This window comes from Lingula anatina, chromosome 3, assembly GCF_051362555.1.
Source record: "Lingula anatina isolate TDL-2025a chromosome 3, LinAna3.0, whole genome shotgun sequence".
NCBI classification, from domain to species: Eukaryota; Metazoa; Brachiopoda; class Lingulata; order Lingulida; family Lingulidae; genus Lingula; species Lingula anatina.
The window spans coordinates 31,524,072-31,544,921 of NC_141769.1; the positions used below are offsets into that span (position 1 = coordinate 31,524,072).

At 37.1% G+C, this 20,850-nt stretch overlaps 3 protein-coding genes and 1 long non-coding RNA gene across 9 annotated transcripts in view; 1 reads left to right on the forward strand and 3 right to left on the reverse strand.

Moving 5' to 3' along the window:
* The window catches only part of LOC106175564 (E3 ubiquitin-protein ligase UBR4), a 78,511-nt gene that overhangs the window by 43,670 nt on the left and 13,991 nt on the right, over positions 1–20,850 (forward strand). For all 6 annotated transcript variants that reach the window (XR_015333620.1, XM_087009743.1, XM_087009745.1 and 3 more), the window contains 17 exons: positions 202–327; positions 702–827; positions 1,124–1,260; positions 1,727–1,847; positions 2,082–2,264; positions 2,606–2,690; positions 3,242–3,369; positions 3,684–3,813; positions 13,017–13,223; positions 13,600–13,762; positions 14,138–14,279; positions 14,485–14,566; positions 14,956–15,251; positions 15,514–15,667; positions 15,883–15,926; positions 20,035–20,118; positions 20,539–20,626. Coding sequence is in view for 5 of the 6 variants with exons in the window: in XM_087009743.1 (XP_086865869.1) it covers positions 202–327; positions 702–827; positions 1,124–1,260; positions 1,727–1,847; positions 2,082–2,264; positions 2,606–2,690; positions 3,242–3,369; positions 3,684–3,813; positions 13,017–13,223; positions 13,600–13,762; positions 14,138–14,279; positions 14,485–14,566; positions 14,956–15,251; positions 15,514–15,667; positions 15,883–15,926; positions 20,035–20,118; positions 20,539–20,626 (2,296 nt within the window). In the remaining variant the exon portion in view is untranslated. The remainder of the gene's footprint in view (positions 1–201; positions 328–701; positions 828–1,123; positions 1,261–1,726; positions 1,848–2,081; positions 2,265–2,605; positions 2,691–3,241; positions 3,370–3,683; positions 3,814–13,016; positions 13,224–13,599; positions 13,763–14,137; positions 14,280–14,484; positions 14,567–14,955; positions 15,252–15,513; positions 15,668–15,882; positions 15,927–20,034; positions 20,119–20,538; positions 20,627–20,850) is intronic.
* Positions 5,319–7,798, reverse strand: LOC147763232 (uncharacterized). The gene is made up of 6 exons (XM_087009750.1): positions 7,493–7,798; positions 7,066–7,165; positions 6,834–6,913; positions 6,511–6,622; positions 6,182–6,301; positions 5,319–6,019 (listed from the first exon to the last, which is right to left on the reverse strand). The coding sequence occupies exons 1-6, from the start codon at positions 7,781–7,783 to the stop codon at positions 5,520–5,522; spliced, it is 1,203 nt and encodes a 400-aa protein (XP_086865876.1). The 5' UTR covers positions 7,784–7,798; the 3' UTR covers positions 5,319–5,519.
* LOC106175614 (uncharacterized) lies at positions 9,106–12,702 on the reverse strand. Its single transcript, XM_087007669.1, has 6 exons — positions 12,060–12,702; positions 11,530–11,629; positions 11,088–11,206; positions 10,673–10,784; positions 10,158–10,283; positions 9,106–9,919 (listed from the first exon to the last, which is right to left on the reverse strand). The coding sequence occupies exons 1-6, from the start codon at positions 12,222–12,224 to the stop codon at positions 9,420–9,422; spliced, it is 1,122 nt and encodes a 373-aa protein (XP_086863795.1). The 5' UTR covers positions 12,225–12,702; the 3' UTR covers positions 9,106–9,419.
* On the reverse strand, positions 16,141–19,884 carry LOC147763233 (uncharacterized). Its single transcript, XR_015333528.1, has 3 exons — positions 19,630–19,884; positions 18,126–18,218; positions 16,141–17,721 (listed from the first exon to the last, which is right to left on the reverse strand). It is a non-coding gene; the product is annotated as an uncharacterized LOC147763233 (long non-coding RNA).

Below are 20,850 nucleotides of genomic sequence, written 5' to 3' on the forward strand. Positions count from 1 at the left end.
TTTCGGTAAATTTTCAAATTTCTGAATGTGTGGCAGATTTTGTGCCATTTTCCTCATGGGTGTTTTAACAGTGGCTTTTGTGGTCTCTCTTTGTAGTAGTTATGTATTATTTGAGAACAAAAATGGTATTGAGTCCATTTTAGATTAAAGAATTTTTTTACTGGGATTTTTTCTCCTGATGATATTCCTTCCATCTTCCAGGCCATCCAGACCATCAACAACCTGCTGGAGAAGGCGGACCGTGTGTACAAGCAGCTCCAGATGAACAGACCCACCCTGGAGACCCTGCTGATCAGGATTACTGAACATGGCGGAGACAGGCTACTGGTGAGTCCAGATGGTCCTAGGACCAGATCACTCTTAGAAAGTGCTCATAGGGAAATATTTGGTACCTTGGGCCATCATTACATTGAATGACAGTTTTATTCATTGCTTCAGTTTAAGGGATGGACAGCTTCATAGCCTGGCTGTTATGTAGTAGAGTCACCTGAACAGAGTGCCATGCTCAACATTGCCATTTAACTGGATTCAGTTTGAGTAAATCCACCCCCCCCCCTTCCCCCTGTAGAATTACAGCCTAGGACTAAAGAAACTGGTGTGGTACAAAGTACTGTACCACTTGAACATTGTAAAGTGATCAGTTTCAGAACTTTTTTCTGTGAAAAGAATGATGCTTTAAATTTTGGTTCTGTATATTACAGGAGGAGGTAGCTGTGACCACAGGGACAGCAGCAGGCTCCAGTGTCAACAGATGTATACAGCAGCTGGCACAGAAATACTGCGGGGACTGCAAGTCCTCCTTTGATGAGCTGAGCAAGATAATACAGGTATTCCAACATTATGAGACTGATGAAATAAAAAAAAAAAAACATAGGTTATTTAATATGTGTTAAATATGGAAAATATTTGAAAGGATAGGGACGTATAGTCATTGTTAATGATATGAGTTTTTTTTTATGGAAAGTTAAAAAAAAACACCGTTTATTGGAGCTAAATGATAAGACGGGTAACTGTATGTTGTAGTAGTACAGGTCAGTATGGAAACTTCTCACAGATACTTATGCTGTGCCATACTTATATCCTCTTATCTGCCTTGTTCTGACATAGTTTTCCTTTATTATAGAAAGTGTTGGCGTCACGTAAAGAGCTGGTAGAGTATGACAGGCAGCAGAAAGAGGCCGCCACTGTTGCCCTGGCGCAGACTGGACTGGGGTCACATGATGAAGATGGCGCCCCCTGTGAGCCTGTGATGAGACAAAGGTAAGTGTTATGATGGAGAAGATTTTATAGTTATTCAATACTAAAAATATTTAACAGTTTGGTGTAGAAGTTTTTGTATAGATATCAAAAGTGAGCATTTGAAAGTATTGTGTTATAAAAAATTTTATGAATCAGCATTGTTGTAGAAACATTGCTGAATTAGGTATTGGTGAATGGACCAAAATTACCTCAACCAGGGAGATTTAATTTTTGCCTTTGTTGGTTTGTTAGTTAACAGCCTATCTTTAAAAAGTTATGGAGGAATTTTCATAAAAAATTAGGAATAGGTCAGAAATCCTTACTTAGATTGATTAGATTTTGGTGGTGATTTATTGATTTATTTAATGAAATTTTATCAATTTTGAGAATTGCTTTGCATCAGCAGAGGCCTGTGCTTTCTGGGTGCTATGGTCAAAGATTTAATGTTTGAGACCATTGTTATTGCTATGATGCTCCATAATTCCAGTCTGCGTCTGATGGCGTCCGGCCAGTGTTATGGATGTTCCAGTTCTGCTGTGGAGCACTGCGTTACTCTGCTTAGAGCACTCAGTACCAACCCACAGCTCAGGCAGATACTGTGCGAAGAGGTAAGACAGTTATGTTTATTGTTGGTGCTATTTACAGGCTTTTATTTCACTGTGCACCAAACAATACACTGCGCTGCTCTAGTTGTTAGTAGAGTCACCATCTGATGCCTGTTGTGTGGAGCTGCTGTGACAGGTTGACAGATTATTTTTACGGGTCAAGAACTCCATAAGCATTGATTTAGACATTTCTTTGTTATTGGTTCTTTGTACCACACTGTTGTTTTCTGTTTTCAGGGCCTGATCAAGGAGCTGGTGAACTACAACCTGCGTCGGGGCTCCCTCCTGATGAGAAATGATGTCCGTCAGCTGGTCTGTCTCCTGACCAAGGACAACCCTGAAGCCACTGACAACCTGAATAACATCCTCTGTGGAAGAATTATGTCTGCTATGAAGAATTATCTGCCCAATATGGACCTGGTATGTGACTGCTTAGACTGTGGTTTTACTTTGAAATAATAGATATTAAGAAAGTTGAAAAAATTAGGAAATGAGCCATTTTTCCATCCTTGTGTGCTTTGTTTTGTGTAAACAGCAACGAAAGCAATTTTCCAAAAGAGATGCAATGTTTTATTGTAACTGAATAAATAAGACAATATTGAAAAGGGAAATTTGAGATAGATAGTAGAAGAAATATCTTTAGTAACATAAATAGAAAAAAGTCAATTTTCCATGGACATTAGCAATTAAAACTATCAGAAAACTCTTTTGGTTCCTGAACTGTGAAAATTGTCTAGATTTTACTTTAACTCTTCCCCTAGGGATCTCTGGTGCGCCATGAGATAATGTTGCTGGCAAACACCATCCAGAAAGAAGACAAATGCTGGGAGCAGAGGATTAGTGCTGGTGAGTAGAGGATTAGTGCTGGTGAGTAGAGGATTAGTGCTGGTGAGTAGAGATTAGTGCTGGTGAGTAGAGGATTAGTGCTGGTGAGTAGAGGATTAGTGCTGGTGAGTAGAGATTAGTGCTGGTGAGTAGAGGATTAGTGCTAGTGAGTAGAGGATTAGTGCTGGTGAGTAGAGGATTAGTTGCTGGTGAGTAGATGATTAGTGCTGGTGAGTAGAGGATAAGTGCTGGTGAGTAGAGGATTAGTGCTGGTGAGTAGAGGATAAGTGCTTAGTGCTGGTGAGTAGAGGATTAGTGCTGGTGAGTAGAGGAGTGTATAGTAAAAGATTGTAGGGCAAGATTATAAAGCAAAAAAAAAAAAAACTCTCGGTTGACATCAATTTTAGAAGTTTTCATTATGATTTAATTGATCTGATAAGTTAAAATAAAAAAAACATAATAGCAACTTTTCTTCCATTTCCACTTTTAAGTTAAAAAAATGTTTAGTCAAATGCATCTCAGTAAAGACAAATTTGATAAGATTTAATGTCCTGATTTCTGTGTATTTCTAGTGTTGAAACTGTTTCTGCTGGGGATGGAGATCAAGAACCCCACTGTGATGGAGAACGTCACCCTGCCCTGCCTGAAGATACTACAGTCTCTGATCAAACCTGAACCTCCCACATCCAAGAAAAACAAGGTAATAAGAAGATATGGTATATGCCATGCTGGACAAGATAATAGGTTTTATTTTGCAAAATGAATTTAGAAATGAATGAATGAATGAATTACATAAATAGATAAACTAATTGTTAGATGGGCAAATTTATTTATAAACTACTTATTTGATTTATTTCTTTGTTGAATCATAATATTTGCAACTTCAGGTTTTCAAATAAATATGTCTTTAAATTTTAAGTCAGATTCAAAAGGTACAATTCCTTATCCACTGGTCAGGTATTCACAGCAACAAAAATAATATATAATATGTTAACTTCTCTCCATATATCCCAGGATAAGAGCATGGAGGCCCTGAGTAGTGTCCGTACTGACATCCCAGGGTTAAGAGCACATGCCAGAGGGTGGCTGGAGGGAGAACAGGCCTGCTCTTACACTGCCTGGAAACAAGGACAGCCTGCCAAAGGTAAGGTTCTGTCTGGTTCTTGTATCTTTTGCTGATGATCTTGGAAAAAATGCATCGGTTTGGAAAAGATTTGTCAATGATTGGAAAGCAGTTGGAATTATTATAGCTATCCAGTTATGTGCACTTTTTTGAGTGCAGTTGTATTCAAATTGACAGAAACTGTTTTATTTTTACTGTGTTTATTGTTGAGCAATCTAGTGCTCCTTTCACTAGATTTTCTTATTGTTTCATGATTACCAGTCCTAATTTTGACCCTCCCCCCTCCCCCCTCCACACTCGGGGGTTACAGGCTGGACATGTAAACGCGTGACAGTGGTCTGTACTGAGGCTTTGTCATAATGTACACAAAACCAATGGAATCCTGTCCACCATGTGTCTACAGCCTGAATTATAAATGTCTTATTTTAAATATTTGGGAAGATTAATTTGATAAGGGATGGGATCTTATCCTTTCTACTTCACACCTGATCTTATCATGTAAAAGATTTCCAAGGTTTTTATTTGGCAGCCATGGATGATAATTGATTTGATGATAAGTTGAAAACGCTTAGTTGAAATTTTTGTAAACTCTCAACATTAGCTATTTAAGCTATTTAAGCTGGTGCATCCCTTGCTTTAAGCTTGGTAAACCCATAGCAGGTTATCTATTTCTAAGGTTTGTTGATCCAGTTCCTGCATTTACTTCCAATTCTGACAATGTTCTTGAAATTGAAAAAAATGCAGAATTAAACTTCTGATCAGGAAAATGTTAAATTCTTGAAGAGTATGACAAACTACCCTAAAAACAGCAGCCAATTGTGGTGTGTACGAACAACATAATGAGATCAAACATTGCAGATGCATGTGTAGTGTTGCAGAGATATACTGACCTCCGAAAGTAATCAAGGTTAAGACTCCTGTTTATCAGGATCAGTGTCATGGCTGACAGTGTGATAACCTGTGTTTTGGATTGTGTATAAGCATGCCACAGTAACAGGAATTAATTCTCTTGTTTTGGCTTTTAGTGTCCAGGGACCTGGCTAATTTTAAGCCACTGTTTGGGTCAGTCAAATGAAGTAGATATTTGATTTTATTCTATACAAACACTAATGCCTGATGTTTGTTATGGAGAGGACATAATACCCCTCAAACCTACTAGCAATGTAGAAACTAAGAGAGGTCTCCCTTACAGTGCTAGACCCAGGTCAGTTCAGCCATTTGCTCATGGTATTAAACACATCTCTCTGTTGAATGAGTGAATGTTTTTAGTCATCCAGTGGAATTAGATTGAGAAATATGCATAACTCTGATCCTGGAACTCCCTGTAGTATAGATCAGTTTAAAACCAAAACACATAACTAACTCTCTCTTAATTATTCTACCAGATCAACCATTAATACCAGTTAATAGAAAAATCTATTGTGTGCATTTGAGGTATGGCAGTAGAAAATTTGGACATTTTTAGGTGTGGAATATGGGAAATTGAAAGTTGCATGACAAGACAGAATACAACAATAGACACCACATGCTTTGATCAAATTTATTTTCAGATGATTTTATTCTTATAAATGCTGATAGCTATTTTAGCATATTTTGATTGATTAAATGCATAAGAGTTCTCAGAAATACCAGAAAATTCAGTTGTGGGAAAATTGTTCAATTCCATTACTTGGAGCAATTATTGGCTGTCATACTTGATCCTTCTTAGCAAAAGTTCAAGACGTTAATCACATAGTGCAAACAACACATGCAAGTTCACGACCATCAACATAATTAGGACATGGAAGAGACCCACAGGCAGCCTCTACATTGTACAACAGCCCGCCATTTTGGTTGCCCTTCCCTGACGCATCGATCTCTGGCATTTCATCGACACAGATGTACTGAGCACGCTGGTGGCCATAGTTTTCTGCCATAAGGTACCCCTTATACTCCATCAGCCAGTCTCCTGGGCAGGAAGTTTTGGCGGGAATCATCAGCTGGGTTGGGCGCCCTGGGGTGTGGCAGACGGCACAGACAGCATCTTGGTCATGGATGGATTTAATACCAGGAGGAATGTTCTGTTTGGAGAAGAAATCATTTGGCATCATGCTTACCTCGTATTCCACGCCATACATTCGTCCATATGACTGGAAACCATCAGTGTAGTTCAGCCATGATGGGTCGCGAGGCAGGCAGAGGTAGTTGCTTCCTCCACCATGAGTGTAGTAAGAGCCACCAATGACACCTTAAAAGGAATCAAAACTTCTCTTAACACTTCAGAACGTTATGAACCTAAAAATACAAGTTGATATCTTTCTCTGATATTTTCAGTTGTCTGCAGATTTGTTAATTTATTTGTTATCAAGTTATCTATTTATAGTCATGGAGCAGTGCAATGTCAGCATACCTTCATATACAAGACTAGCTGTGTAAGGGCAGGAAGACCGCCCCCAGCGGGTGTAGACTGACCCCCCAGATCCTGTCCCTGCCCCCAGGTTATTTCCCCCTTCTCCAGTACCTGTCAGCTCTAAACAGAAATTGCATGAAAATGAATGATAAGATTTGAACAAATTAAGGAGTTAGCATTCAAAAGTCTTGGCTTTTGATAAGAAAAAGCCATTCATACATTATACATTGTTTAGAATTCATAGGGTGCATACTTAAGCAAAATTTCAAGGTATGATATAAAATATATAATTTGGTGGTAAACAGTAAATAAAAAGTTTTTGTTATTACCTTGCAGTATGTTGACCTGTTTCCCTTTGAGCAGGGCCAGTATTTTCTGCAGGTCCTCCATGGTGATTGCAGCCCCAGAGGGACCAGGTGCTCCTCTAGGCCCTGCAGGACCCTGGGATATACAGACCATAGACAGGTGTATAAAAATAATACTGATGGGAGTTTTTATCTTCAAGTTTAATTTAGGTAATTTTTTTTCTGACAGAGGTAGTATTTTGCCAGAGCATTCAGAATGGAATTATGTACTAGGTATTTTTCAAAAAATGTTTTAAAGTCCAAAATAACAGAAAAATATAGTAAGCAAGGAATTGCTTTGTATATACCTGGATACCTTGTATCCCATCTCTTCCATCTCTGCCTGCAGGACCCTGTGGTCCCCTCACACAGCAGGCACCCTGACAATCTGACGGATTATAAAATAATATAAATTATTAGTATTTGACTTGATCGGAATAGTAACCTCTGTATTGTTAAAAAAAGATTTTAGGATACTTTTTTGACCAGAGGAAAACCAGTAGTTAAGAGATAACATTCTAAGTTATAGAAGTAGTGTACCTGAACCATTGGTTTTAGGTGGAACTTGGTCTGTGGGAGCTTGTCTCTTAGTTCTTTTTTCTACAGCTAGCTGATTATCTCCAAGGGTACTTAGGAGGCCCTAGGAATAATTCAATATATATAAAACAACAGTCCTTATATGTCATTTATGAATACAGTACAAATATGAAATATTGATGAAGAAAGTACTGTTGTTTAAAAAAAGCTGTAATTCTACAGAACTTCAGTGAAAACAATGAGAAAATTTTGTGGAAAAATTCCATTAGATTTTTTGCAATGCTTCATTGCACTCGTTAGTCTGATATTATTTCTGATCCCACTCTCCTCTACATCCTGCAAAATCCCTTGATTTTAGTGTATAGTAAGTTGCAGAGCTTTGGGCTGTCTGAAATACATCCAAATCAAGGTAATAATCTGAATTTGCTACCTTTAGCTGTTTGTTTTCCTTGATCAGTTCTCTCTGTTCTTTCTCCAGTATCTCCAGCCGTTTCAGGACCTCACTCAGTCCATTGACCTCCTGGTCAGTGGGCACAGCACTGACTATCAGATGGACAGAGAAGAGACACAGGCAGATATAAGCTACTTGATACATGATGGGTTGCCAGTAAGACTGAGCTCGGTCTGCTTGGCATCCAGGGTTAATACTGGGGCTGGTGCCACTAAAGATGTTATGTGGACAGTTGGTCTTAGCGTTAAGGGGGCATTCAGATAAACCCATCGTACTAGCTGGATAGATCCAACTCCGCGGAAGATTCTCCCAAAGTGCAAACACTGTAATCGGCTTATTTGTCTGGCTTATTAACTAGCTACACAGAGAGGACTATCAGACAGTTAAGCTGACTACACTGAATGGACTTTACCAGGAATTCCCCCAAAGAGTTGGATCAGTCTAGCTGGTATGATGGATTTATCTGAATGCAGTCCAAGACTAAGAAATATAGCCTACTTTTACCAAAGATATATCTGTTATAGTCCACTTAAATGAAGATATTGGGCCCAATTTATAAGATATGAAAAATGGCTAATGTTTGAGACCAGTGGCAACTTTATTTTAATGGACAAATACAGGTTAAGCCTAGGTTGAAGACAACTTGAATTTAAAATCTTTAAGTTAAAACCAACTTTGGACCAAAGATCTTTTGTGACGCCAGGTCCTGGATTTATGTCTTGCTATTTACCAAGCTGAGACAGGCATGGGTGATAACTGGAGGCTATTTATTTAGTCAGATGTTTACTCTGTTTGAATCGACTGATAGTAACTACAGTCCCCATATGATAAATAAAAATTATCAAACACAAGCCAAAAAAACTTTTATACTGTTAGCTTATGGCCAACCTGGATGTAAGCCTTCATCAGGCTGATGTAAGCCCAGGGTATGAAAGTTTTTCCGCTTGTTTTTGATAAATTTCATTTGAGATCCAAATGCCAAGCTAATGAACATTTTTGCCCAGTCCCTACATGATTTGAAAAAAATTTAACTTAATGCTTACTATTGGAGTGCTTAGTTTACAACAAAATTAGAGAATCGTGGCTTATCTGTCTTGAAAACATTTTTCATTTTGCTGAAAGCGTAAGGTGATTGTTAGCATGTGTGCTAGAAGTGCCTATCTGGCTTTGGCTGGGAACTGTGAAGTCTGACTTTAGCCTTGACCTTGGGGAAACAAATCTCCATTACCACTACCCCTTCTAAAATACTAAGACTTATGTTTTCATTTTATGGAACTAGGTCACATATAAATTTTACCGTGAACCTTCAACACTGGGATGAATCCATGCATTTGAAAAAGTGCGATGCCCCTTACTCACTTTGTGTATGGATTGGAAATTCATATGCAAATTCAGTAATCATATTTACTAGAATCATATTTTGTTAATATGCATAAAAATGTTTTGATGAGATAGTTGGCATTATGCCAGAAAGTGTAACTGATAATGAAATATATGCCATTTGTATTGATGAAATATTGTGTGAGTGACATGTCTTCACATTCACATCTGAAAGCACCTTATACAAAAGAAAAAAAGAGCAGTAATTATGTTTCAAAATCAAATTTATTTTCATTATTGCTAACAAATAATTTGATGGTTTGAATACCTTGGAATCTAAAAAAACATGAAAACACTTTGCTGGTGTTTTTGCAGAGAAGTGATGTATTTTATTCAAATTGATAAAGAATTTTTAAACATTCTTTAAAGATTTTGATGACTAAGTGTACTTGTATAGATAATTTGAAGTGAGTCTCCATTTTAAGTTTTTTACAGAAGCATATTATGAAGGATAATTTTTTTAGTTTTATGGATTCTAATAGCATTTTCAATCTTAATTACTTCTTATTTGAGTTATAAAATTAAATTACAATGTGCAGACAACACATGCCAATTCGCGACCATCAACATAATTAGGGCATGGAAGAGACCCACAGACGGCCTCTACATTGTACAGCAGCCCGCCATTTTGGTCTTTCATCCCTGCACTGTCGATTTCTGGCACCTCATCCACACATATGTACTCGGAACGCTGGTGGTTCTTGCTCTCCGCCATAAGGTACCCCTTATACTCCATCAGCCAGTCCCCGGGGCAGGAGGTTTTGGCGGGAATCATCAGCTGCGTTGGGCGCCCTGGGGTGTGGCAGACGGCACAGACGGCATCTTGATCATGGAGAGATTTAATGCCAGGAGGAATGTTCTGCTTGGAGAAGAAATCATCTGGCATGACGTTCACTTCATATTCTACACCATACATACGGGCATACGTCTGGAAACCATCAGTGTAGTTCAGCCATGATGGGTCGCGTGGCAGGCAGAGGTAGTTGCTTCCTCCACCATGACTGTAGTAGGAGGTTCCCATAACTCCTAAAAATGGACAACGTCATTGAAGTTTTGTATGATTTACTTGTAGTATTTGTGATTATATTTTGGAAAAAAAACAAACATTTGTCATTTTATTGAATATTATTGAATATTTGAAGAAGAAATTGAGAAAAAAAATGTCATGATTACATTTCCAAGCCAGCCTGTAGAGCTATCTCTGGTTAAAAATAGTCTCTCAATATCTAAGTCATATGTGTAACGTCAGGCTTGAAATACATACCTTCATAGATAAGATTAGCAGTGTAAGGGCAAGAGGACCGCCCCCAGCGGGTGTAGACTGACCCTCCAGATCCTGACCCTGCCCCCAGGCCAGTGCCATCTTGACCATCCCCTGTACTGGTCAGTTCTGTAGGGAAAAAACAATAGGATGTGTATGATTTCTCTCACAGTAGTAGCAGTTCCAATGTGAGCTACATTTGTTTGTCTGGAATAGCTGTATTGTGAACTGTGAACACAAGGGCAAAATTTGAAATCACTTTCATTTGTGTTAAAATGATTTAAAGAGTTTATACTTATGGAGAAAGCATATCTTAAAGTTAATGTCAGAAGCAGCACAAAGACTTTTCAAAGATAATCATAATAAATAATCATATGAAACAGTCAGTTACTGTTTTAAAATCCAAATTTTCGTCATAACAATTTGTTAATAACAATATCCCAAATGTTTTTAAAAATGACATACATTATAGTAAATATGCAAATGTAAACAAAAAAAAAAGCAAACAAAGTAATCACCTTTCAGCACATTTACTTGTTTCCCTTTGAGCAGGGATAGTATTTTCTGCAGGTCCTCCATGGTGATTGCAGTCCCAGAGGGACCAGGTGCTCCTCTAGGCCCTGCAGGACCCTGGGGAATACAGACCATAAACGCATGTGTATTATAGATATGAAAATGGGAGTTTTTTGTTTAACAAGATAGTTTTTGTTTTATGAATGTAGAGGCATAAAAAATACAAAAAATTAAAAATTTGAATAATTATAATTAACCATTTAAAATGGATGTGTTTTTAATTTGTTTAAATCCAAAATATATAGAGGGATGGCGATGACTTTACCTGAATGCCTTGAATCACGTACTAGGTATTTTTCAAAAAATGTTTTAAAGTCCAAAATAACAGAAAAATATAGTAAGGAATGACTGTGTATATACCTGGATACCTTGTATCCCATCTCTTCCATCTCTGCCTGCAGGACCCTGAGGTCCCCTCACACAGCAGGCACCCTGACAATCTGAGGGATTATAAGATAATATTAATCCCTGGTATTTGACTTTACAGCTAGAACCCAGACAATATATAGTTATAATATTTTCATTGGCAATTGTGTAGTTAAAAATGCACAACAGGCTTTTTAATGAGTGAATGAAACTGTTGATTTAGAGTTCTAAAAGTCCTCAGAATCTAAATCCAGGTTTTAAATGTGTTTAATGTGTTTAAAGTGTGATTAGGTTCTAACACCCACCCAAACAACTGATTAAAAGTGCTTCAGTTTACCCAGATCAGTAACATTGTGCAACATTATGAAATTGCCATTAAAGAAATAGAATGTAGAATAATATACAAGCTACTCATATTATACTGTATGTACTTTACCTGGACTGTCAGTGGTAGGTGGGACATCTGGAGGAGCTTGCCTTCTCATTCTTTCTGCAGCTGGCTCTGGCAGACTCTCTCCCAGATTGTTCAGAAGGTCCTAAGTTAAACATTTAAATAACTACAGTAACTGTAATGTTTCAGTCCTAAGTTAAACATTTAAATAACTACAGTAATTGTAATGTTTTAATCTTTTCAGTGGAAAAAAACTGTATTTTACAGATACTGTATTATTTAAGTCATAAATTCTTAAAATAATAATGTTGATATTTAGTGGTTACAATACTGAAAAACAGAGAGGTCTGCATAAAACATTTTATTAAAAAAGGTAAATTCAAATATGAATGTGTAAGATGAAGCGTGCATGAAAATGATCAGATATACAACAGGAATGAACACATACCTCATACTGCTTATTAATCATACACGAAACCCTTTTAAAAAAGAACATATAACTGTAACTGACAATCTGTAATGTTGGCAAAAACAAATCTTTGATCAAGAATTGTTTGAAAAAAAATATCCCTTACCATTAATTTTTCGTTTTCCTTGACCAGTGCGTCCTGTTCTCTCTCCAATCTTTCCAGCCTCTCCAGGACCTCGTCTTGTCCATTTTCTTCCTGGTCAGTTGGCAGTGCACTGACCAGTAAGTGGACAAAGATGAAGCAAAGGCAGAGAACGGCCAATTGTCTCATGGTGGTCGTTGGTCAGCAGTCGTTGGTCAGCTGGGCTGATTCTAAGACAGGATGTAGATGGTGGCTTTTATAACCGACACCGCGTCTTGTTTGGGCTAGTTTAAAGATACATTAATTAAGGCGTTTTGAAGTTTAGTAACTTTCCACTTTAGATAGAATAGTTATCAGTTTCTGGTAAAATGTTATGAAACAGTGCAAGGCCAAGGTTATTTTGGGGATGGGTTGATGGGGGTGGGGGGGACAGTATGTACGCTGGACGATAGTCTGTCCTTTCATGTTCCATTTTTTTTGTAAAAGTTCTATTAACCATTTCAGATAGTTTGTCAGGTAATATTTCCATGCTTTTATGTGTCCCTGTAAACTACATCTAGCTAATAAATGTAGCACAAATAAGGCATTTAGATACATGATGGACAGGAGTTTGAAATAGATCTAATAGGATATAGTCTGTGAATGTTATGTCTGAGTTGTAATGCAAAAAAAAGGGACATCTTGATAGTTCTTAAACAGTTTTATTGTTACCACCCGTAAGGTACCCACTCAGTTTCCACTGCTGTCCAACTTCCTATACAGTTCATATATAATTCTGTTACTAGTGCAGTGTGCTTTTCACAAATGTGGTAGTCTGTAACACAAGACTATCACACATAGGACAATAAATTGGAAGTATTTCTATTGAGTACCTCTAGGCATGAGGCTGTACAGCTTCATGAGCATTTCTTTCTGAGACACACCACAAATAGTACAGAAAGAAATTATGGGATTATCTTTTATACTCTTTTATTTGTTTAGTTCCAGAATCCACTCCAAAAAAGAAAAAGGAGAAAGAAAAAGAAAAGTCAGAAGAAAAGAAGAAAGAGAAGGATGGTCATGGTAAAGATGCAGACAAGGAGGAAAAGAAGACTGGACGTAAAGTGGACAAGGAGGAGGTTCGGAGGGTCAAGGTGCGCTACCTTATGGAGAAATACGGGACGAGATGGAAGAATAAAGTTAAGAAAGGTATGTCGTGGTTGGTATTGAGGGTCCATGCTAACCAACATTTTGCATTTCTGCACTCTCATTTATTAATTGCCTTTTTCCAGTTTTTCCAATAGTGTGGCTCCATATTTGAAGTAATCTAATCACACCTTTAATTCTATTTTGTTTTTATTAGATTTCAAATAACACCATTCTGTTTGAAGGATAAAATACTAAATAATAATTAAACAAAGGATTTTTTTCTCTGATGGCTAACTTTTCACGTAAATTTGACTAGATCCAACTTCCTGTCTCAATTTAACTTGTCTTCATTGATATAAATTGTTCATTGCAAAAAAAAAAAAAAAAAAACCCTAGAGTCTATATAAATATTGAAACTCCTATTCTCTATTTCCAGGTGACATGTCCACCAGGCAGATGACCCTCCCAACAGACAGCTGGCTGTGTCAGGCCATCTTCTGTCCATCCTCTCGTTCCACTCGCCAGACAGCCTGCAACATTGTGGACACCATCTGTGTCAACCCCTGCAGGCGCCAGGAGATGCTGAAAGTGCTTACCAGGTAAGATGACCAAGCCTGTAGTCAGTAATTTCAGAATTTTTTTAATGTTTTTGTTTAAGTTGATATTTTCACTCCTTTAGTTGATCCGCAGAGTTAGAAATATTGTAAAATTACTAGTTTTACTCCTCATAAAAAAGTATCTCCTGATAGAATTCTGACCGTCAGCTGGACAATTTGGCAAACTTTCAGATTTCACCTATCGTCAACTTTGGTTTTGCAATGAAAATTTTAGCTGAATATTTCATTCTTTAAGTATTACATTCTGATTATTCTAGTAATCTGTGTATTGTAAGAGAAAAATATATATAGAGAGAATGATTTCCTGGTTGATAGTTTCATCCTTTATCTGTCATGCTACCTTACATCATTTCCCAGCTATCTGGATGACTTGGGCACTGTGGGAGAGAGTGCCAATGAATTCCTGGCCCTGTACAAGAGACTGATAGCTCCCTCTACCTGGAAGTACTATCTGGCCATTAAGGGACTGCTGCCACACATAGGAGAGCTGATAGCCAAGGTAAACAGGTCATATCTCTACAGAATGTTATCAAAATATTCTTTCTGGGATGTCATGCCAAATTGAAATTTCCTTAAGAAAAAAACCTCTCCTACAGTTGAAAATTAAAAATACAAATACAATTCTTCATCACACATTTTAAAAGTCCCATATTGATATGATAACCATGTGCTTAAAAGAAGTGTATTTTTTGTTTATTTGCTAGGAAATTGACCACCTGTCAGTGCTGGAGGAGACCACCCTCAGCTCAGACTTATCCCAAGGATTTGCTTTGAAGGCACTCACAGGTTTGACATAAGAACTTGTGTTCTCCTCGTAAACTTTTCTGATATGTACATAATTGTTGAATTCAGACTCATTCATACAGTGTAGTTGCTAATGGACTTGATTTTCTGGTGATGTAGATTAACTCTGAATAAAGGATTTTTGCTTTAAACCAGGCTGAATACCAACATGTATTTCAAATATCCATCCTATTTATAAATCGTGGTGCCCTCCTGTGTTGAAAACACTTGAAATAGTATTGAAAAATAACAGGGTCAACACTGAATTGACACCCATACAACAAACAGCTTTACTGCTTCTGGCTAGCTTGTTACCAAGGGCAACAAACTGCTTCATTGTTTCTGAGCAACTTGTTACCAAGGGCAACATACATTGATTGACATGGTTCCAGGTCTGCTGTCCTCCTTTGTTGAAGAGGAGAGCATCAAGCAGCACTACAAGAGCAAGCTGGTAGGGACGGTCCTCAATGGCTACCTGTCCCTCAGGAAGCTGGTCGTCCAGAGAACCAAGTTGATCGATGAGACACAGGACAAGCTTCTGGAACTCCTGGAGGAGATGACGACGGGGACGGAGGAGGAGACCAAGGAGTTCATGGCCGTCTGTATCAACACAGTGAAGAAGTACAGTCTCAGTGATCTCAGGTCTCCTGTCTTCATCTTTGAGAGGTTGTGCAGTATAATATATCCGGTGAGTTGGTGGCATGTGGTTGCTGTATCTCTGATGTGTTGTCATGCACAGACATATATGTACTGATGTATGAATCAGTTGCACAAGGATATGAAGCAAGGATGTTTTTGCTCAGTTGCTTCCTCTTTCTCAACTTTACCTTTTGCTCTCGTTCTCTCTTTATTTGTTTCCTTAGTTCTTTGTTTCTCTGCGCATATTATAATAATTGAAGTGTGAGATACATTTGTATAAATATCATTTTGGTGTTCTTTTGGTTTCCTAGGAGGAAAATGATGTGAGTGAGTTTTTCATGTCACTGGAAAAAGACCCACAGCAGGAGGACTTCCTGCAGGGGAGGATGCTGGGAAATCCATACACGTCCAATGAGCCGGGACTTGGTCCTCTTATGAGAGACGTCAAAAACAAGATTTGTCAAGGTAAAGGTCAATCAATCAGAAAAAAAAAGAAATAATGGAAATAAAGCTGAATTATGCTGGGTATCATAACAATGACCTCAGTGTTTAAATTATTCAGAAATTGTAACAATTACAGTACTGTTACTCACAATTCCTTTGTCAAATTTTGTTGAATGTGCCCATTTTACAGTGGATCTTGGCAAAGATGTGTATTAAGTGGATTTTTTCTTTTCCAGATTGTGAGCTGGTTGCCCTGTTGGAAGATGACACAGGGATGGAGGTAAGATGGTGTCAGCTTGATTTGAAAAAAATAAAACTTTCAACTTGACAATATACATGTACATACAGATATATTTGGTTAAGATTATTGATCAAACCAAGGAGTTATAACAGAAGGAGATTACACGCAAGCCTTTCTATTGTCCGATGTCTGTTACGGTGGGCGGAGCTAGCTACGGGGGGCCTCCGGTCATAAGGTTTCGTCTGCGTCGCTCTCCTCAGCTTGGAGATAAATTTCATATGCGTTATTTCGCGTTAGAATTCGAGATCAGAAATGTCAAAGCGCCGCTGTATGCTGACGATTTTTTTCACAGGTAATTATTTGGACGATGTGCTGGAAGGGAACGATATCATAGAAAGCGATTATAAGGTGGTGACTGAGGATGGTCGCCATGAGCTTTTTTTAGTCGGTGATAGATGGCTTTTTTATGGCACAACCCGGTGAAAAATCACCAAGGAGAAGTCAAAAGAAAACGTCCCAACTGTGGTTTGTGAAAATGACATTCAAGTGAACGTCTGTCCTCACTGCCAAAGGACATAATATTAATACATTAACGTTTGGACCCTCCTGCCCTTGGGTCCCATAAACATATACATTGTGACAGTGCCTACGCTTTGTGTCTGGTTTTAAATTTCTTAAAGTATTTTTTCTCTCACTCGGTATAATTTTAATATTATAATGCATTTAATTAAAATTTTAATCCAAGGTTGAGGCAATGCCACGACACGTCAGTTTACTGAATACTCGTTATAAATTTCTTTATCTTGGAAATTTCCCTTTTTTTCAGGATTATTTGACACGTACTAACACTGTTCATATTTGTCGGTAAACAAGTGCACAGTGCTATACATTAAGAATAATTTTTATTCATTCATAAATATATTTATGTACAAAATATATCAGAAATGTTAGTATTCACTGAGCTCTTTAAAGTGAAACAAATAAAGATGAGAATATTGAATTTCAAACTATTATTTACTATATTAACTTAAAATATCTTTAAAGTCAACTCTATACTCAAGCGCTCTATACTCATGAAAGTAGCATCTGTGAGTAAAACCATTTTATTATATCAATAGAAGAACAAAAACAAAAATTTTACACATAAACAGTAATAAATGAAGTCATAAGAATGATTAAGTTGCTACAGTTTTCCAGTTTTATGCAGTCTATGATGGCATTTTTTTCAACCGTGCAAATAGAAATAATTATATTCTTTTTTATCTGACTTGCTGATACAAGTCTGTGCCAGATACTATTCCACTTACAGGCCAGCAAGGTATGAGAATCTAATGGGCCGAATGAAAAAAAAAAAATCCTAGAAGATGAAGTGGTTAATTCTTACAAATAGGATAAAAAACATGGGATTTTCAAAAGGTTATTATAGATCACGACAACACTTAGTAAGAATATTTATAAAATGTAACAGCTGAAAAAATTAACTGGTAAGTAAGCAGTAAGTGACTGCTTTAAAGAAATTTCACTGAAACAGAAATTTCACTGGCAATCAGGTAGACTGTTATACCATGGCACTCAACAATTTATATATATAGGTTTTGAATTTTTTTCCACGTAACAGTAACATAAAATGTATGTCCACTTTTGCAATGTATAGAGTCAGTTAGGTGACTGAAAATATTTTAAAATGTCATAAAGGAGCACTATTAATTTAATGCAATCTCTGTTGGCCAGTCTTATCCAGTTTCTTCTCCAAAAAGGACAACTCAAGTGAGAATTTCTTCAGGGCCTTTTCTTCTGCCTTGCTAATGCCATGCCACTCAGAAAAGAGAGAAACCTGTAGGTTAGAAAAAAAAACATAAAAATAGCATTATGAACTACTAGTATCCATGTAGACATTATGGAATTACGCAGTGAAGTTTAATGTGTCTTGTTATGACTTGACTGAAATAATGTTCACCACATAAATGAACAATTTACAACTAAATTTATATAGAACATCAAGATTCATGATCACAAGCTAATAACCCCAAGAAATTGAAAGAAATTGTACTTATTACAAGAAATTATTTAAATCCGCCCTGGTTCCTACTCTTCTGACAGGACAAAAAGGGGATTTCAGAGAGGCGGGTTGCTAAAAGGAAAATGCCCAAGGTTGTTGTATTTTGAAAAAAAAATTAAAAAGGGTACTGTTGTTAGTGAATGTTTAATGCATCTTAGGCATTATCAAAAGTAACTTACCCCAGACACACTGACCTCCTTTTTTCATTGACATATTTTAATTTTTTCCAGCCTGACCATAATTCATATATTCAATGCAGCCTTCTCCCATATCTATAATAGAAAAAAAAACTTTAGTGTTAAGATATGCATGTCAAATTCATTATCAATTTTGAGAGAATTTCTGTTTCAACACTACAAGATGAAATATTTAATTTCAAGTAATGAATAAACCTTAATAGAGTTCTATTCTTTTGTAACCACCAAGGCAAAGCTTCTTTCTTAAAATGAACTGAAACATCCAAGCTTGCCACCTAACATGCCAAAGTAGTGAAGTATAATTTAAGTAGAGAAGCAAGTACCCCTTAATTATAGAGGTGTCTCACACAATAAGGTGTGTCTTACACACCTTGACTCAAAGAGAGATGTGTAGTGAGATAACAGGTAAAGTAATTGGTGGAGCCTAGGTGAACTTAAAACCTTAAGACTTTAAATTAAGAAGCACCAGGATTCATGTGTGTTCTTTTTTTCAAAGGTTTAATATGAATTAAAACATATATATGTAAAAAGAAGACTAAATAAGTTAAAAATAACTATACCAAAGACACTGTGAAGTCAAACTTCCTGTTAGACCGCCATGATGGAAAATGCTTGGTGGAGGCAAAATTTTCCAGTCAAAAAAACTGAGCACTTTACATTAACAACAAAGTTACCAGTCCAAAGCCACCCACCATGGTGAGAAGAAAAATGATGACCAACTGTCATGATAAGTCTTTTTAGATTTAAACATGAAAAAGGTAAAGGCCAAAATGGTACATTTACCCATAACACTAGAGTAAAAAATTGGTATTCTGAACAAATCAGGTTATTTTTTTCAAGAAATATTGGAGCAGTATCCATGCAATATATACCACGCCACGACCAAGATGTTCAAGAATCTAAACACACCAAATTTTTTTATAATCTTGCATTTGAAAAGTACAAAAAGCGGTAAGGCTTTTGGCCGTAACAAGCGTAACACTTTTTGATCGGAACTCATGAAAATTGTCAATTGTCGTATCCAAGCTAGACCACATGTAAAATCGCAAAAAAAAACAATACTGCTCAAGCAAGTGTGTTGCACACATAACAATTAGTTAAATTTTATGACTGTCATGTGACACAAGTTTCAAAAAGTAGGAGGAAAATGTCTTTTGGAGTAATTTTTTTTCGAAATATTAACAAGATGGCGGCTTAAGCATCTGCTTGTTATTCGGCTACTGAAAGTGCACCTAAGTTTTACTCTTTGCTATTGCCACAAATTACTTAACAATTGCAACTGTATAAAGACCAAACTTTCTTCATCTCATACTATATTTATAGGCACTTGTTATGAGTGGGAAATATTTTTCGTGCAATATTTATTCTCCACACACCACCTCGCGAGATCAACATGTAGCTGGACACTTACACAGTGAGACCCTACGACATAAAAGTTGCAATTTATCTTCATATTTCGTGTAGTTATGCATTTAAAAGCACTTACCTGTTTTTTGAAAACCTTGTCCAACGTAATATCATATAAATTCTGTATTTCTCTCATTTTTTAGAAACTTGGGACTCCGTTTCTGTTTCTGACCTCAAAAATCAACAGACGAAGGCACAGATACTAACAAACGAGATTTAAACGAGAGTAGCAATTAAGCGTAACAGAGATAGGCATCCATTGTTCTCTGGGTTCTATTCATTCCGACCAATGAGAGACCGTAATACGGGCTCCGCCCCCACGCGTGTAATCTCCTTCTGTTATAACTCCTTGATCAAACTTATCCATTCAGTATGTCAGAATTGGGAAAAATAGTCCAGGATTTTTTCTTCTTTTAATTGATAATGCCTTCTTAGACTGATGTAGCTTCAATATACATAATAGTTTTCTCCTCTGGTATTGCAGTTACTGGTGAATAACAAGATAGTCAGTCTGGACTTGCCTGTGAAGGATGTCTATAAGAAGATCTGGCTCACCAACCATTCTGAGGTAATGGAAGTACAGTTGGTTTAAAAGTCATGTAGATTTTTCAGGAGTTGTGTGTGTGTGTGTGTGTGTGAGAGAGAGAGAGAGAGAGAGAGAGAGAGAGAGAGAGAGAGAGAGAGAGAGATTTATATACATGTATGCTGTCATAGTGCAGCTGTCAAGTGAGATGTTGACAATGGTAAGATTAGGAAAATTGTTGGCCTTAAACACTGAGACTTATAACATACCTTATACCAATATTAAACAAGTTATACACTGAGATTCATAACATACTTTATCAATATAATACAAGCCATTTCAATATTTTGATCTTTGCCAGTCTTCAGTCTTCACCTTAGACTCTTTCCTGACACAAAGGCAAAACTATTCATCATGTTTATGCTATACCCTGTCTGTGGCTGATTTGAAGCGTGTTTGTTGTAGGATGAGCCAATGAGGGTTGTCTACAGGATGAGAGGGTTGCTGGGAGATGCTACAGAAGACATGGTCAACTCACTGGACACCAGTGGAGGTAGGACACAGGGTCATTGGGAAGGAATCAAAATCCACAGGGAAGAAGAAAGACGGGACAATTATTCAGTGATTTTGTATCATGTCAGCTATTCAAGCCAGAGATGAAAGTTAAATTATGAACCCTGAGAAAAAAATCCTTAAATATAACAAATGGTGCTTCTGTTTGAGAAACACATTTATAATGTTGGTTTTCTATTAAATGTGAACAGATTGTGTAACTTG